Here is a 17,506-nt window from a genome sequence, read left to right as displayed (position 1 = left end):
CTCTCCACCATCTGCACGACAAAAGAGTAGTTCCAGGACACCAGACCTGCACCAGGCTGGGGTGGGCTGCAGGACTATGGGGACAACAGGACAACAGGCTGCGAGATCCAACAACTGTTGCTCACGATTACTTTAAATCTACCTTGGACTGCGACTGCCTGCAAGATCTCACCTGATGAGGTTCCAGTCATCACAGAAGGGTGAGGGATCAGCCCAGAGCTACCTGGGAGAATCTGTTCAATGACCTGAAGACCAGCGGTTCCAAGGTTACCATGGTAACACACTACATCATGATAAATTGAAATCCTGCAGCAGGTTCCAGGTCTTGCTGCGGAAGTCAGCACGTGTCCAGGTCCGTCTCAGATCTCAGTGATCCAGAGGAGGCCTGGGAGAAGATCATGCCGTCAGATGAGGCCAAATTTGAACTTTTTGGTTTAAACTCTACTTGCTGTGTTTGGAAAAAGAAGATGTTCATGGGAGTACAATCCTTGGGACACGACACAAACTATGTAGCATGGGGGCGGAAACGTCACGCTTTCGGAGAACTGTTCTGTGGAGGAGACAGGGTGACTGGACCGCACCACGAGAATGGACGGGACCATGCATTGCTTTTAAATGTTCAGGTCCCGTGTTTCAGAAGGCCAGTCATTCCTCAGGGTTAGAAGTAGTTCATATAGAAATGTATTGATGTATACCACATCTGTCAAATAGTGTTTGTAAGGACATTTTTTTTTTTTTTATTATTTTGCTATATTATTATTTTTATTTTTATTTATTTAATATTTTATTATTTTTATAATTATTTTAATAAATTTATTATTATTATTATTATTATTATTATTTTATTATTTTATTTTTTTAAAAAACTTTTTTTGATTAAATTTCCTTTTGGGGATTAATAAAGTATTTTTCATTTCATTTAATTAATTAATTATTTATTTATTTAAGTTTTAAAATATTTTTTATTTTTGAACGAATGTATGAAAGAAGACAAGAAAAGCATATATGTGCATACCATTCATTCATTTTCCAAACTGCTTATTCCAATTCAGGGTTGTGGGGAAGCTGGAGCCTATCCCAGCTGGCTTTGGGTGACAGGCAGGGTACACCCTGGACAGCTTGCCAGTCCATCAGAGGGCCACTCATTCCTAGGGGCAATTTAGAGTAACCAATTAACCTAACATGCATGTCTTTGGATGGTGGGAGGAAGCTGGAGTACCCAGAAAGAACATGCAAACTCCACACAGAAAGGCCAATGACCAAACCCCTCCCCAGCCAAGGATCAAACCAGTGACCTTCTTGCGGTGAGGCCACAGTGCTAACCACTGTTCCACCGTGCAGCCGGTGCAGTATTTATTTATTTTTAAGCAAATACATTTATTTACGTATTTATATATTTTTTCATTCATTTCTAATCTTTTAGATATCATTCTGACCTAATTTATAACATATTTTATGTCTATATTTTGACATATTTTATGTACTTTTTATTATTTTGATTTTATTATTTATATTACTTAGGTTTAATCTTTTTATTCTAATTATTGTCTTACAGAATTATTGATTTAGTTATTTTATTTAGTATGTCTTTATTTTATCTTTTTAACCTTTTAGCTCCAGTGTTTCTTCTTCCTCATGGGGATCCTCCGTGTTGGGGGCTGCACCTGTTTGACCAGCGGGGCCGTTGTGGCGGGGGTCGTCCTGCCAGGGATGTTGGTTGAGGTTCTGCACTGCAGCCATATGGCTGTGGTGTGGACCCCGGCCTAGGCGTTCCCTGTGGCTACGTCTCTGTTGATCACTCCTGGGACGGCTCCTGAATTGGACAGACGACCAAGATGTTGTTTCCTCACAGCAGTGACAGAATCCTGAAGTTATTTGTTTTTATTTTGGCATTAATGGTCAGGGAAGGGTTGGGTTGTGAGCGTGTGTTTTTAAACGTGAAACTGTTTTTAATTTTTTAACTTTGATATGCTTTTGTATGAAAAGTGCTATACAAATAAAGTTTGATTTGATTTAATTTGATTTGATTTGGGGCTGCACGGTGGCGCAGTGGTTAGCACTGTGGCCTCACAGCAAGAAGGTTGCTGGTTCAATCCTTGGCTGGTTTGGTCAGTGGCCTTTCTGTGTGGAGTTTGCATGTTCTCCCCATGTATGCGTGGGTTCTCTCCAGGTACTCCAGCTTCCTCCCACCATCCAAAGACATGCATGATAGGTTAATTGGTCACTCTAAATTGCCCCTAGGAGTGAGTGTGGTTGTTCATCTCTCTGTGTGTGGCCCTGCGATGGACTGGCAAGCTGTCCAGGGTGTACCCTGCCTGTCGCCCAAAGCCAGCTGGGATAGGCTCCAGCTTCCCCATGACCCTGAATTGGAATAAGCGGTTCGGAAAATGAATGAATGATTTGATTTGAAAGAAAGAAAACAGAAAAAAAAAAAAAAGAAACAACTTCTGACCAGGTGGTGGCAGACTTGCACTAAATCATTGCATGGACATCGAAACCGAGAAGACGAAGAAGAGTCCGTACATGACGTCACTTCCGCTCAGCAAATGGCGCGGATCCAGTCTCCACTGCAACACTGCGTCATTTTGCTCAGAGAATGAAGTTGGGTTTAAAGACTGGTTTTACCTCCGTTAAAGGTATTTTACTGCAACATTTTCTAGTTGAAACGTGAAACTGCAGAATCAGAGAATCCGACTTATCCTGTTCGTTTATGTGGAGAAAACAGGATAAAATTCTGGAGAAAAAACTGGAGGAGAGGCGAGGATTTGTTTGCTGCTGTGTGTCTGCTTTACTCGCTACGTGGCGACATTGTGATGTTTTCCTGCTCCGTGGGCTCCATGAGGCGCAAATTCTTTCTTTTAGTCTGTTTTTACTCTGCAAGACTGAACAGAAAAACGTAAACACAGCTGGAATAAAAGTACTGTAAAGTCAGGATGTGTGGAAAGGCTGTAGAGCTGCTTCGTGGGGTGAGAAGCTGACATGGTGTGTGTTTATTATGGGAGTTTTCAGAATAAAAGCTGCAGACTTACAGGTGATGTCAATAATATGTTGATATAAGGATTGTTATTTTTTGCAGGGCGTGTGTGATAACTGAGGAGAGGCTGTTGTAAACTTGTTTATTATGATATATGTGATCTGGTGCTGCTTTTTCTGATGCAGCTTCCAAACTTTGCAAGTCAGATTTAATATCACATCATTCATTCAGTATCCTAACCGCTTAGTCCAATTAAGGGTCGTGGGGAATATCACATCAGTACAGAGAAAAATAATGGAGTAAAGGAAATGTAATTTAATGTTAAAGATCACCAGAAGGCTTAAATAATGTTTTTTTAATTCGTGTTTGTAAACTAGACATTATAATATTAACTACAGACATACTTTTTTTCTGAGACTAATGGGGTTCATTTAGTTGGAGTTTTACATCCATGAGGAGACAAAGCCTCAGTAACAGCAGCATTAATGCAGAGAGAGCCTGGTCCTGCTGGATAAATCTGCATGTTATGAGATTGAACAATAAATAAATAAGACATATTTGATCGTATTAATGTGTATTTAATGTTTTTCAGTGGATGTCAGAGCCTGGTGAACCTCCAGGTTTCCTCTGCCTGATGCAGCTGCTGTAGTTTTCCAGTCTTTTCCATCTTCTGCATCAACATGAAACATATAAATGTGTTGGTGCTCCAGTACGACCAGTCACATCCTCAGAAAGCTTCCCAGTTCCTCCCAGCAGCTCCACGTTGCTGTGATTACCTTCTCATCCAGTTTGCACACATTCTCCATCTCTGTGAGACTGTACAATAAAATTATACTTTATAAAAATATTTTCTTGTTTTCTGTTTGATTAAAAGTTGTGTTTTTAAGACGTGATGAACTGATTTAATGTTAGTAACCATAAATATTTCTGATTAATTTAGTATTTCTGTTAATATTTTACAATAGTTTTCTGGCTAGAACAACAAAAATCAGGGTTACACGTGTATTTATTCAGTTTACATAATGAAAAGTAAAATATGAATTATATAGTGAGATAATAATGTGTCCTCCATAATTAATTATATTAGATTTATCAAAAAAATGTATCTCAAAATTCATCCCAAGTCATTAATTCGAATAAATTATTGATACATTAATCCCAAATCAGTATTCAAAGCATCTGCATCTGCTTGTCCTTTAAATCAAATAAAATATGTTTAAAATTAGTTATTTAGATCATCTCTGCCATTCAGCTCATTTCCCATCTGACACCAGTTAGAACAGATAGACTGACTGGTTTCCATTGCTGGAGCGTTTGGCGACAGCAAATCCTGGCAAGAGACAACATCATGGATTTAGTTCTTGTTGTATAAAACTGTATAGATGTGAAGGTAAGATCAGACAGGTGTTAACTCGTTCCCATGCTAGCATGCATAGAAAATCTGTTTTAAAATGGAGGTTAGAAATGTGTTTCACCTTGTCAAATAAAAGACACATTACGGGTGTTGCTGTAACTTAAAAAAAAAAACGTATATATAGAAAACAAAACCTCCTCTCTCACCCACCCCTCCCATCTCCCCAGGGTAGGGTGGGTGGCTGTTCATCGGGTTCTCTACCAGAGTCCTGGGAGCTTGAGGGTCCTATGCAATATCTTAGCTGTTCCTAGGACTGCGTTTTTCTGGACGGAGATGTCTGATGTTTCACCGGTTTCTGTTGGAGCCACTTCTCCAGTGTGGGGGACACGGCCTCCAGTGCTCCAATCACTATGGGTACTACTGTTGCTTTCACCCTCCAGGCCTTCTCCAGTTCTGCCTTGAGGCCTTGGTACTCCTCCAGTTTCTCCTTTTTCCTGATATTTACATCATTGGGGATGGATACATCAATCGGATATATATATATATATATATATATATATATATATATATATATATATATATATATATCTTGTGTGTTTGTGTTTATATCTATACTAAATATAATCTGTAAATGTATTGATTGGTGAGTTGACCATCTCGTTTCTGTTGACTATGATAAATTTAGTCTCTGTTGCTTCCAAAAATAAAGCTTTGATAAAATTACATAGGCAGTATAGTAATCAATACACATTTTTGGGCAACACTGAGGGAAGATTGGGAGAAAAATGGATGTATTTTGCGCTGCCTCCCACCAGAACCCATTGAAATGGACTGATGGCGCTGAGCTGTTTGGAACTTTTGAGAGCTTCATGAACCATGTGATGGCGAGTTCAAAGAGTGTCGTAACTCTCTTACTAAATGGCTCTGGGACACATGTAGCCTCAGATGCTAATGTTTACCATCAGAAGAGTTAGCACCAACATCATCAATAACAACATCTCCCCTCTGTAAAGCATCTTCAGCCCATCTCAGGGTCTGCGCTTCTTCTGTTGGACTGCACCTCCAGGAAAATAGTTGAGTTATTTACTTTTGGCAATAAATCTTCCAAACTTTTCAGTTTGAGTTTGGGTCATCTGGGTCCAAGCATCTCTGGTCATTACAAACTGTTTGCAGGTCACAACATGAGCAAAGTTATTTCCTTGACTTTAGGAATGTTTGGGAGGTGCTTTAAGTGTCATGTTGAAGATTTTTGACCCACATGCAAATTCAAGCAATCCTTGGGCACCGGCCCAAGGCTGTTGGGAAGCTGAATCCAGATATGATTGTTGTTTGGGTTCCAGGAGAGGAAAACAATTTGCCCTCAGCCTTGAGTCCATAGCAGGTCTCAGGCTGGCAGCTCCAAACAGCTGAATGGGGCGGGTCAATTTCCACCGATTCTAGCAGAGCATCTTCTCCATGTTGTTGTCGATTCTGCGGACCAACTCCAGGACCACGGCCAAATGACCAGTATGGACCAGACTGGTATCCTGCTTACGGTCGAGTCCTGTCAATGCAAGAGTCTGTGCACTGCTCGCTTGGCCCATACCACTGCAGAATTCTGGCAGCCTGCCAGTTGTTGCCAGAATCTCACGAATCTTCAGGTAGATCAGAACTCCACCAGCGGCAATCAGCAGAATCCTGATCACCAATAATCCAAAGATGTAAATATCCTCCACGTCCTCAGAGGACAGAACCACCAGACGCATCGGTCTCCACCTGGCCCATGAGTCCGGAACGTATCCAGCCGGAAGCGTCCCCTCAGGACATGCGGGCTCCCCTCTGCCCGATCTTTGGGTTGAGAAAATTTGATCAATTGCGTTGAGAGACCAGCTGATCAAATCCATGATATAATTTTGAGTAAAGAGATATAAAAAGAGACTCCGAGTCAGACAGGACAAAGTCGCAGGCCAGAGTGGGAGGAGAGGGAGGAAACAGGAGCAAAAAGACAAGTGTCCGCCTTCGCTGAGAGCAGGAGTGGAAAGAGAATTCTGTTGGCGATTCGGACACAAAGCTGGCTGTTTTCTTGTGGCACCGCTGTCACCATGGCAACCACCATGCGTCTCCCAAATCCAATCCAAACTCGTGTGAAAATATTTCATTTTCTTATAATGTATTTTATTCTTTGTTGCATGTTTATTCAACAAATACGGATTTAAAATGAATGACCTGTATTTTTTTTCTTAAACTGCTGTGATGTTCATGTCACTTTGAGCTCTTGCCTGGAATGCATTGTGGTCTACATTGACCCGTCTCGTGGCCATCGATGCTCACTACTTTTCAAAATGCATTGTGGGTAATTTTGTTTTCTCCAGACATTCGGACACCCATGGCGTGAGGACTATGTCGGGGATTATGTCAGGAATAGGGTGGACATTTGGACACAGCTAGTAAGTTAGCAAAAGAAAGAAAGAAAGTAATAAAGAAAGAAGAAATAATGAAAAAAAGAAAGAAAGAAGGAAAGAAAGTCAGAACCAAAACATACGGCGAGGCCTCTTTCCAGTTTTATGGTCCTTACCTTTGGAATAACCTGCCAGAGGAGCTCAGGGCCGCAGAGACAGTACATGTTTTTAAAAAGAGGCTCAAGACTCGCCTTTTTTGTTTAGCTTTTACTTGATTTTTAAAAAAATTTTCTTATTCATCTGTTTATTTCTTAACAAATATAAGTATTTATTTATTTTTAACACAAATACATTTATTTATAAATAAATGTATTTATTCATTCATTCATTTCTGAACTGCTTAATCCAATTCAGGGTCACAGGGAAGCTAGAGCCTATCCCAGCTGGCTTTGGGCAACAGGCAGGGTACACACTGGGCAGCTCACCAGTCCATTACAGGGCCACACAGAGTTAACCAATTAACCTAATATGCATGCCTTTGGATGGTGGGAGGAAGCTGGAGTACCCAGAGAGAACCCATGCATACATGGGGAGAACATGCAAACTCCACACAGAAAGGCCAATGACCAAACCCCTCCCCAGCCAAGGATTGAACCAGTGACCTTCTTGCTGTGAGGCCACAGTGCTAACCACTGTTCCACCATGCATATAAATGATATTTATAATATTCATAATATTGATATTTTTTATTAATAACAATAATAAGAAACCCTCATCAATTCAATAATTAAATAAATTAAGTAAAAAAAAGGAGTTCAAAAATAAGGAGTTGGAGGAAGTGTACACTTACAGTTGTGCTCATATGTATTCATCCCCTTTCATTAAAGAAAAGGCTGAATTTACAACAGTCACTCATATAACTGGAGACTCAAAAAAGGAACAATAACTAAAAATTTGCACAAATATAATTCAGTAATATAAAACACTGTTTTTTCATTTAATTGAGTTGAAGAAATGAAAAAAAACAAAAACAAATTGGTCCTGGACAAATTAGAGACTTTTCTGTTGAACAGTGGGACAAAATACCTGTCAACAGGTGCAGAAGTCTGACTGAGACGAACAGAAAACACCTGACTTTTGTTGAACAAAATATTAGTTTATGAGTGATGTAATATTTAATAAATTATCTTATTTGTTTGCTTTTTTTTTTTTTTTTTTTTTAAATTCTATAGAACCAGAATTAGAAAATAATGTAATGGTTTCCATAAAAAATGTATTTATTATTACTTTACTCAATTTCAGCTTATTATACAAGCAGCTGTTTTTTTTCCTTCTTTAATGAAAGGGGATGAATAAATATGAGCACAACCATATGTGGTATTCCCACCCCTAGTTTATTTAAATTGCGGTGATTCGCAGTATTGATCCGCATGGTGGCGCTGATGTATCCTGTTAACATGTGTGCTAAAGCAGACAAACGTAGAAGAAGAAATGACAGGAAGTTGTCACGCTGGGCGGCGCAGCATGACCGGAACAACAAAATGGCGGAAGATGGGGAGTTTCGGGTAAGCGGAGAGAAAAACAAAGATTTTATCAGATTCCAGGATTCTTTCAAAGTCCAGGGAGTCTGGAAACATTAGGAGGCGGCAGGTTAAAGCGAACGGTCCAAAGACAGCGGAGCCGCCGGACGCAGAAGCCGCGAAGTCTCGCTAGTTAATCCCGGTTGTAGACGGCTACATGTAGCCTTGATGCTAACAGTTTTCTCATATATAGATTTCTGATCAGGAATCAATATTATTATATAGTTATATAAATACTGGATGCTAACAGCTTCATCCTGCAGTTTATATAAATAAAAGCTAATTTGTTTATAAAGTGTATGAAGCTGGAATTTACTTGAAAACACGTTTCTGTCTGCAGCTAAATGCTGCTAACATGCTTACAGTACAAACAGTTCAGACTGTGTTGATGATGATGCTACAAGAAGTGTGTGTTTGGGTTTAACAGCAGTGAAGGAATAAGGGTGTTCAAATGTGCACCTAACCTGTAGATTACCACCTGCAGGTGACATCACAGTGACGCCGGTGTGGTGGTTATGTTAGAATAATATAATTATGTTAGAATAATATAATTATGTTGGAATAACCATGAAGACCAGTGGACTCGGAGACCAGTTCACTGCTGGGAGGATGATGATGATGATGAAGAAGAGATCAGATCTGAACTTTGATTGTTTAGTGAATGAAACGAGCTGCAGGTTAAAACACCTGTTTGATGTTTCATCAGTGTTTTTCAACTTTTTTAAGCCAAGGCACACCTAACCAAAATGTCTACATCATCATTATTATTATTATTATATATTATTATTATTATTATTTTTGTTATATATTATTATTGTATTATTATTATTATTATGAAGTCAGAGCCTCTTGTATAGAAATCAGGTAAACACGAGAAGAAGGAATTTTATTATCCTTCACAAGGACCTGTTTGGATGAACACAGCTGCTTTTTAGACCAATGAGGTGAAATTGGGTAATTTTTCAGGGCACACCTGATAAACTCACAATGGTTGAAAACACTGCGTTAGAGATGTTTGTTGTTTACATCTGTGCAGCTGCAGAGTCATGTGACCAAACAGCATTCAGTGGGTCTGTTTAGAGCAAGGGGGGGTCAAACTCCAGTCCTAGAGAGCCGGTATCCGGCAGGTTTTTGTTGTTTCAATCTACCAACACAGCTGATTCACATCAAATGGATCCAGCTGCTTCTTGTCAATATATTTGTGGATTTTGGTCAGTTGTGTTGCATGGAGACAACAAAACCCAGCAGGATAGTGGCCCTCGAGAACTGGAGTTTGACACCCCTGGTTTAGAGTCAGCAGGGTGGTGATCTGAGGAGAAGTGATGGAGAACAGAGGATGTGAATTTTGCCTCTTAAATCAGAGGGAAAAGGAAACATGATTTTTATGATTGAAATTAAATTTATTTAGGATATGCTTTTGTCCTGATTCAATTACAATTTTTCTGGTGCCGATTCTATTTAAATTGAGATTCTCACAATTCTTCGATATTGCTGATTTTTGTAGATTAAAAACAAAATAAATGTATAAAACTTTTTTTTTGCTCGTCATTGTTCTTGATTTTAGTTCGGAAACAAACAACCCAGTCGCCAGACCATCATTCTGCTGCTATAATGCCCAAGAAGACAAGTAAAAAAATCAATAAAAACAAGAAAAATGACAAAAATTTTAAAGGATTATTTCTATTTAAAAAAAAAAAAAATCTATGTTAAAATTGTGAAGCAAAGAAATCCAGATTTTCGATTTTTTTTATTTGATTTTCCCACCCCTAGTTAAAATCATTTTAAAGTGATAATTTTTCATGCAGGCTGATGGGTTTTGGGTCCGTTCTGTTTGAAGATCAACGAACGCTTTCAGTCATCAGAATCAGAAAAAACTTATTTTTCTCATCTTGTAAAATCAAGTCGGAGTGTGTGACATGCTGAGAGGGAACATCCAGGATAAACGAGGTCGACCAGGATGAGCAGAAGTTTTTTCCGGAGTTATATCAGTTTTTGAACTCTTCAACAGGCTGAGGAGCAGCTTCTTCCCCAGGGCTGTCTCCCTGCTGAACTCTGCCCCCCCCCCCCGCCCCCAATATCACCCCACATCTCATCACACCACCCCCAAACTGACTGAATACTATGCACTGAATTTTACTTCACTGTTTACTTAGTTAGCTTGCTGCTCATTATTCTTGTTTATACTATTTAATATCCAATTCCACGAGTGTTTAGGTATAAGACCTGTACATACCATCTGTAATTATGTTAATATCTTCTGCCAACACTGGATGTATATTTAAAGTCCATCTGTATGTAATGCTCATAGTACTCAAATAAGTTTACTGACAATAACATCATGCCACAGCTGTAAAATACTTGTACAAACTGCAGATAATATATACTTTGCACTTGTTGCTTATTGCCCTCTGGTTAGGTGCGTTTCGTTGTGTTGTACTTGTTCATGTAATGACAATAAAGTTGAATCTAATCTAACTTTATTGATAAAGTAAGAATATCTTAAACTCATCTGGAGGTCTGCTCTGATTGGTTGGTTCCAGTCATGTGGTTTAAGCAGATTCCTCCCGAGCAGGCTTTAGGCTCCGCCTCCTGGTTGCCTGGAGTAAACTGGTTGATTCTGGCAGCTTCCCTGAGTTTGTTTATGTTTCCAGTCTGCGAATCTTTGTTTTGGACTCAGATGAACCCGCTGACCTCTGACCTTTGTCGGCAGGACCCCGCCCTGTAACGCAGCTTCGTGATTGGTCAGACGTCTGTGAGGCTCCACCCAGAAAGCAGCATGAACGTGCAGCAGCCGGCGCCCCTGGTCCCCCCCGTCCACCCCGACGTCCAGATGAAGGCTCTGCCCTTCTACGACGTCCTGGACGTCCTCATCAAGCCTTCCAGTCTGGGTCAGCCATTCCTCCCAGTCCTCCCAGTCTCTGGTAAACATGTGATCCGGTTCTGGTTCTGGTTCTGATGGCTCCCTTCCTGTGTTCCAGGAGCGAGCACGGCTCAGCGGTACCACCAGGAGAAGTACTTCATCTTTGCGTTGACGCCGCAGCAGGTCCGGGAAGTCTGCATCTCTCGGTGGGTCCCGCTTCGCGGTTTTTCCACCAGTCGTCGAAACGACTCGCTCACTTTGTTTGTTTGTTTGTTTACAGAGACTTCCTACCAGGAGGGAGGAGGGACTACATGGTGCAGATCCAGCTGAGGTGAGAGAACCGGTTCCAGAACCACCAGGATCCAGTTTCTTCTCATGAGACACCATGATCTGTCCTGCAGACATGTTTCCATGGCAACCCTTCCAACTTATCGCACATGTCACCAAATAAAGAGTCTGGGCCAGATCCAGGACCAGAATCTGACCCAGGACTAAAGCTGGGCCAGATCCAGGACCAAAATCTGACCCAGGACTAAAGCTGGGTCAGATCCAGGACCAGAATCTGACCCAGGACTAAAGCTGGGTCAGATCCAGGACCAGAATCTGACCCAGGACTAAAGCTGGGCCAGATCCAGGACCAGAATCTGACCCAGGACTAAAGCTGGGTCAGATCCAGGACCAGAATCTGACCCAGGACTAAAGCTGGGACAGATCCAGGACCAGAATCTGACCCAGGACTAAAGCTGGGCCAGATCCAGGACCAGAATCTGACCCAGGACTAAAGCTGGGTCAGATCCAGGACCAGAATCTGACCCAGGACTAAAGCTGGGACAGATCCAGGACCAGAATCTGACCCAGGACTAAAGCTGGGACAGATCCAGGACCAGAACCAGGACCTGGATCTGTGTCTTTATGCTCAGCAGTCTGAAGAAAGGCTGCAGGAAACCGTAACCATGGTGATCACTGTCTGACCATCGCTAGTGATGATTCAGCATGAGGTTAAATCTTTTCCATGAACTGGCAGAGATCTGAAACAGCAGTGTGGAACTGGGAGTACTGGTTCCTGGAGGTACTGTGTTTCTGAAACAGCAGTGTGGAACTGGGAGTACTGGTTCCTGGAGGTACTGTGTTTCTGAAACAGCAGTGTGGAACTGGGAGTACTGGTTCCTGGAGGTACTGTGTTTCTGAAACAGCAGTGTGGAACTGGGAGTACTGGTTCCTGGAGGTACTGTGTTTCTGAAACAGCAGTGTGGAACTGGGAGTACTGGTTCCTGGAGGTACTGTGTTTCTGAAACAGCAGTGTGGAACTGGGAGTACTGGTTCCTGGAGGTACTGTGTTTCTGAAACAGCAGTGTGGAACTGGGAGTACTGGTTCCTGGAGGTACTGTGTTTCTGAAACAGCAGTGTGGAACTGGGAGTACTGGTTCCTGGAGGTACTGTGTTTCTGAAACAGCAGTGTGGAACTGGGAGTACTGGTTCCTGGAGGTACTGTGTTTCTGAAACAGCAGTGTGGAACTGGGAGTACTGGTTCCTGGAGGTACTGTGTTTCTGAAACAGCAGTGTGGAACTGGGAGTACTGGTTCCTGGAGGTACTGTGTTTTTGAAACAGCGGTGTGGAACTGGGAGTACTGGTTCCTGGAGGTACTGTGTTTCTGAAACAGCAGTGTGGAACTGGGAGTACTGGTTCCTGGAGGTACTGTGTTTCTGAAACAGCAGTGTGGAACTGGGAGTACTGGTTCCTGGAGGTACTGTGTTTCTGAAACAGCAGTGTGGAACTGGGAGTACTGGTTCCTGGAGGTACTGTGTTTCTGAAACAGCAGTGTGGAACTGGGAGTACTGGTTCCTGGAGCGTCTGTGTTTCTGTCCAGGTTCTGTTTGTCAGAAACCAGCTGTCCTCAGGAAGACAACTACCCCAACAGTCTGTGTATAAAGGTGAACGGGAAGCTCTTCCCGCTGCCCGTAAGTCTCGACTCTTCCAGATAAACTTCCAGGCGCCAGTCGGAAACGCCGACTCACCGTTTCCTTCCTGCAGGGGTACGCGCCGCCACCGAAAAACGGCGTGGAGCAGAAAAGACCAGGAAGACCTCTAAACATCACGTCCCTCGTCAGACTGTCCTCGGCCGTTCCCAACCAGATCTCCGTCACGTGGGCTCCGGAGATCGGAAAGGTGTGGCAGAGTTTGCGCTGGTCTTGTTGACAGTGGCGAGGTTGTTTACGTTTGCTTGTTGGTTGTTTTCCAGACGTATTCCATGTCGGTGTACCTGGTGAGGCAGCTGACGTCGCCGCTACTCCTGCAGAGGCTGAGGATGAAGGGCATCAGGAACCCAGACCACTCCAGAGCACTAAGTAACTTCCTTTTTAGCATTTACCTGAATGCAGGTGGCCGAGTCGCTCACGTCTCAGAAACCCTCCTGGAGGAGATCCGGCTCCTCCTGGAGGAGATCCGGTTCTGAAGATGTTTGTCTCTGTTTGCAGTTAAAGAGAAGCTGACGGCGGATCCAGACAGCGAGATCGCCACAACGAGTCTTCGGGTGTCCCTCATGTGTCCGGTATGTCCGGCTTCTAGAGTTCAGAACTGGGTCAGAGTTGGACATCAAGTTCTGCACAAGTCTGCTAATTAGCCACTGATTTGGGTCAAGTGTGTTGGAGTCATAGACTGTATATAAAAGATGGGCGGAGCCTCCGTGACGTCACCCGTAGGTTTCTGAAGAGCTGAATTAAAGCTCGGTGGGCGGTTCCTACCATCACCATCTTGGCAGGGGCATGCGCGTCATCTTGCCCAGAAAATACAAATATGGGCAAAGAGGTGGAGCTGAGAGGGGGGCTGTGAGCGTCATGGTGGATGATTGACATTGAGGGAACTCCGAGCTTTCCAGAAAATCAGCAAGAGCTAACTGAGCTAACCCGGAGATAACAGGAGATAACCAGCTAACGGAGGTAAGCGAGCTAAAGCTAAGTCACGTTGTTAACCGGCTAAAAACCGCGGTTGTTCTACGTTCTTCTGACTTGAAGCGGGAGATCGGGTACCTGTCAATCAAAAGGACACGCCCCTTAATATGCCGAACTTCCAGATTAAATGACTTTTAAACGGGCAAGTTAGAAAAAATTTCCTCCCCCCCACAGTTGTCATGAAGGTAAACCTGACCTATTAAACCTAAAATGGATTTTTGTACCAGGCTGTAAACATGTTTATTTTTGCTGTAAACATGTTTATTTCTGCTGTAAACATGTTTATTTTTGCTGTAAACATGTTTATTTTTGCTGTAAACATGTTTATTTCTGCTGTGAAGTTGGTCTTTTTAACATGGGAGTCTATGGGGATTTGCTTTGTTTTGCAGCCCCTAGTGGATGAAGAGGGAACTATAGTTTTATGAACTTCCACATCGGCTTCATTTTCAACCGCCAGAGCCTCTGTCCATCTTTCATTCGGTCTATGGTTGGAGCAGGGACGCTCCTAGTATTTACAGCTCTGCTTGTTGGAGAGAATCTTTGCTTCCTGTGTGACTCTGGGTTTAGACCAGGTTGTGCTGACCCAAACTGACCCTGGTTCCGGTCCTGAGCCCTGGTCCTGGTCCCGGTCCTGACCCCTGGTCCCGGTTCTGACCCTGGTTTTGTGTCTTCCAGCTGGGGAAGATGCGTCTCACGGTGCCGTGCCGGGCCGTGACCTGCTCCCACCTGCAGTGCTTCGACGCGGCTCTGTACCTGCAGATGAACGAGAAGAAGCCCACCTGGATCTGTCCCGTGTGTGACAAGAAAGCGGCGTATGAGAACCTGATCATTGATGGGTCAGTGTTCTGGTTCTGGTGATGTCTCAGATGTGAAAGGAACAGGAGAGAACATGTTCTCACTCTGCTCAGGTTGTTCCTGGAGATCCTGAACGACTGTTCAGACGTGGATGAAATCAAGTTCCAGGAGGACGGGACCTGGTGTCCCATGAGACCGAAGAAAGAGACGCTGAAGGTCTCGTCGCCGTCGGTGACCAAGATCGACTGTAAGGACGCGTCGTCCCCGCTCCGTCTGGTTTTGCATGTGTTTGTATGAATGTGGGTCAGAACCTGACCCGGTTTGTCTCCGTCTTTCAGCCCTGGCGCCGCCCAGACCGCTGTCGGTGGTCTCCCACGCCACGGAACCGGTCTCCGCCAAGAAGGCCGACGTGATCGACCTGACGCTGGAAAGCTCCTCTTCCTCCGACGAAGAGGAGAAGGACGCCGATCCTCCTCTGAAGAAGCAGTGTGTTTACATTTCCAAAAACGACGACCTCCATTCTAAGGGGTGAGTGGTTGCAACCGGATCAGAACCCTACACAGAACCCGTCTGCAGGTTCTGCTCCGGACAGAATGATGAAGGACCAGTCCAGGTCCCTGATGAAGTTCAGACTAAAATGTTTATTTAAACCATCAACAGTAACAGGAACCGTCTCTATAGACCCGTTTACCCATCAGAACCGGTCCAGACCCGTTTACCCATCAGGACCGGTCCAGACCCGTTTACCCATCAGGACCGGTCCAGACCCATTTACATTCCTACCAGGACCGGTTTAGATCCGTTTACCGGATGCGGTTCTGTCTGCTGGCGGTTCTGCTGTTCGGACCTCTGCGCTGTGTGATGAGGTTCTGGTTCCCCTTCAGGGTGTTGACCTACCAGCCCACGGTGCGGATGACCAACGTCCAGACCCTGGAGACCTCCTACCTGACCTCCACCCTGGCTGACTATGCAGTCCCCTTCCACCCCTCCACCCTGGCCTCCATCCCCGCAGACATGCAGAGTGAGTCTACCGGGACCCAGACAGCAGCTTGGTTCTGGTTCTGGTCCTCATCATGTTTCTGTCTCTTCCTGTAGGTCTGGACCTGTTTTCATTAATCCAAGCAGATCCCCAGGTAAGTCCACAACCAGAGCCCAGTTGGGTCAAAGAAAGTAAACTGGTTTCGTCTCAGTTCAGTTAGATCCGGTCTGGTTTTTGATACCTGTACCTGAAGTTGTGTCTGGAGCTCTGCAGGTAAGACCTGACCCTCCTTACGGACTGAAAGGGACTGGGAAAACCAGGTTCTGAGGAAATGTTGGGACTGGTTCTGTTGGTTCTACTCGGGACAGAACCAACGTAGACGAAGACTGACCCGTTCGTCTCTGTTCTCCTCAGCATTACCGGCCTCAGATGTTCCTGGAGAACCTGACGAGCAGCATTCAGAGCAGCGCCGCAGCCAGCACCAGCGCCGCCCTGGTCTCCTCCTCCTCCGGCAGCCACTACGACTCCGGCTCCATCCACGATACCCGGGTCATCGCAGGAGGAGGTCCGGGTTCAGCCGGAGCCGCAGACAGCAGCATATCAGACATCATTTCATTGGACTGAACCGAGCCTGACCGGACCGTCTGCCTCAGGACTTTCAGGGTTTTATGTACAGGCCATGTGGACTTAACGCCAGAACACCGATGCCATGAACTCACCAGGACGCTCACACCACAGATCAACTGGGACAGAGACGCTATGAATGAACTGGGTCGTTGAACAAGAGAATGAACCGGGACATCGATGCTGTAAATGAACCAGGACATTAAAGTGGAGAATGAACCGGGACATTAAAATGGAGAATGAACCGGGACATTAAAGTGGAGAATGAACCGGGACATTAAAGTGGAGAATGAACCGGGACATTAAAGTGGAGAATGAACCGGGACATTGAAGTGGAGAATGAACCGGGACATTTAAGTGGAGAATGAACCGCGACATTAAAGTGGAGAATGAACCGGGACATTAAAGTGGAGAATGAACCGGGACATTAAAGTGGAGAATGAACCTGGACATTGAAGTGGAGAATGAACCGGGACATTAAAGCGGAGAATGAACCGGGACATTGAAGCGGAGAATGAACCTGAACATTGAAGCGGAGAATGAACCGGGACATTAAAGCGGAGAATGAACCGGGACATTAAAGCGGAGAATGAACCGGGACATTAAAGCGGAGAATGAACCGGGACATTAAAGCGGAGAATGAACCGGGACATTAAAGCGGAGAATGAACCGGGACATTAAAGCGGAGAATGAACCGGGACATTAAAGCGGAGAATGAACCGGGACATTAAAGCGGAGAATGAACCGGGACATTAAAGCGGAGAATGAACCGGGACATTAAAGTGGAGAATGAACCGGGACATTGAAGCGGAGAATGAACCGGGACATTAAAGCGGAGAATGAACCGGGACATTGAAGCGGAGAATGAACCGGGACATTAAAGCGGAGAATGAACCGGGACATTAAAGCGGAGAATGAACTGGAACATAGATGCGGTAAATGAACCGGGACATTAAATCGGAGAATGAACTGGAACAACACCATCATGTTCAAGGTGTTTCAGGCATGTTGTT

The 17,506-nt window shown here is 44.0% G+C and overlaps 1 protein-coding gene across 1 annotated transcript; it reads left to right on the top strand.

Annotated features, from left to right (window-relative positions):
- Positions 1-8,189: 8,189 nt before the first annotated feature.
- pias2 (protein inhibitor of activated STAT, 2) lies at positions 8,190-17,060 on the top strand. Its single transcript, XM_079250942.1, has 14 exons — positions 8,190-8,271; positions 10,997-11,174; positions 11,265-11,352; positions 11,427-11,477; positions 13,015-13,105; positions 13,179-13,313; positions 13,387-13,492; positions 13,622-13,695; positions 14,771-14,931; positions 15,004-15,137; positions 15,229-15,418; positions 15,775-15,911; positions 15,986-16,023; positions 16,284-17,060. Exons 2-14 carry the CDS (start codon positions 11,063-11,065, stop codon positions 16,491-16,493), a joined length of 1,527 nt encoding a protein of 508 aa, XP_079107068.1. The 5' UTR covers positions 8,190-8,271; positions 10,997-11,062; the 3' UTR covers positions 16,494-17,060.
- Positions 17,061-17,506: the final 446 nt, after the last annotated feature.

The sequence above is a fragment of the Telmatherina bonti genome (assembly GCF_933228915.1).
Source record: "Telmatherina bonti genome assembly, chromosome: 13".
Lineage (NCBI taxonomy): Eukaryota > Metazoa > Chordata > Actinopteri > Atheriniformes > Telmatherinidae > Telmatherina > Telmatherina bonti.
The sequence above is the reverse complement of the archived record's forward strand: the minus strand, read 5'-3'. Positions and strand labels throughout refer to the sequence as shown.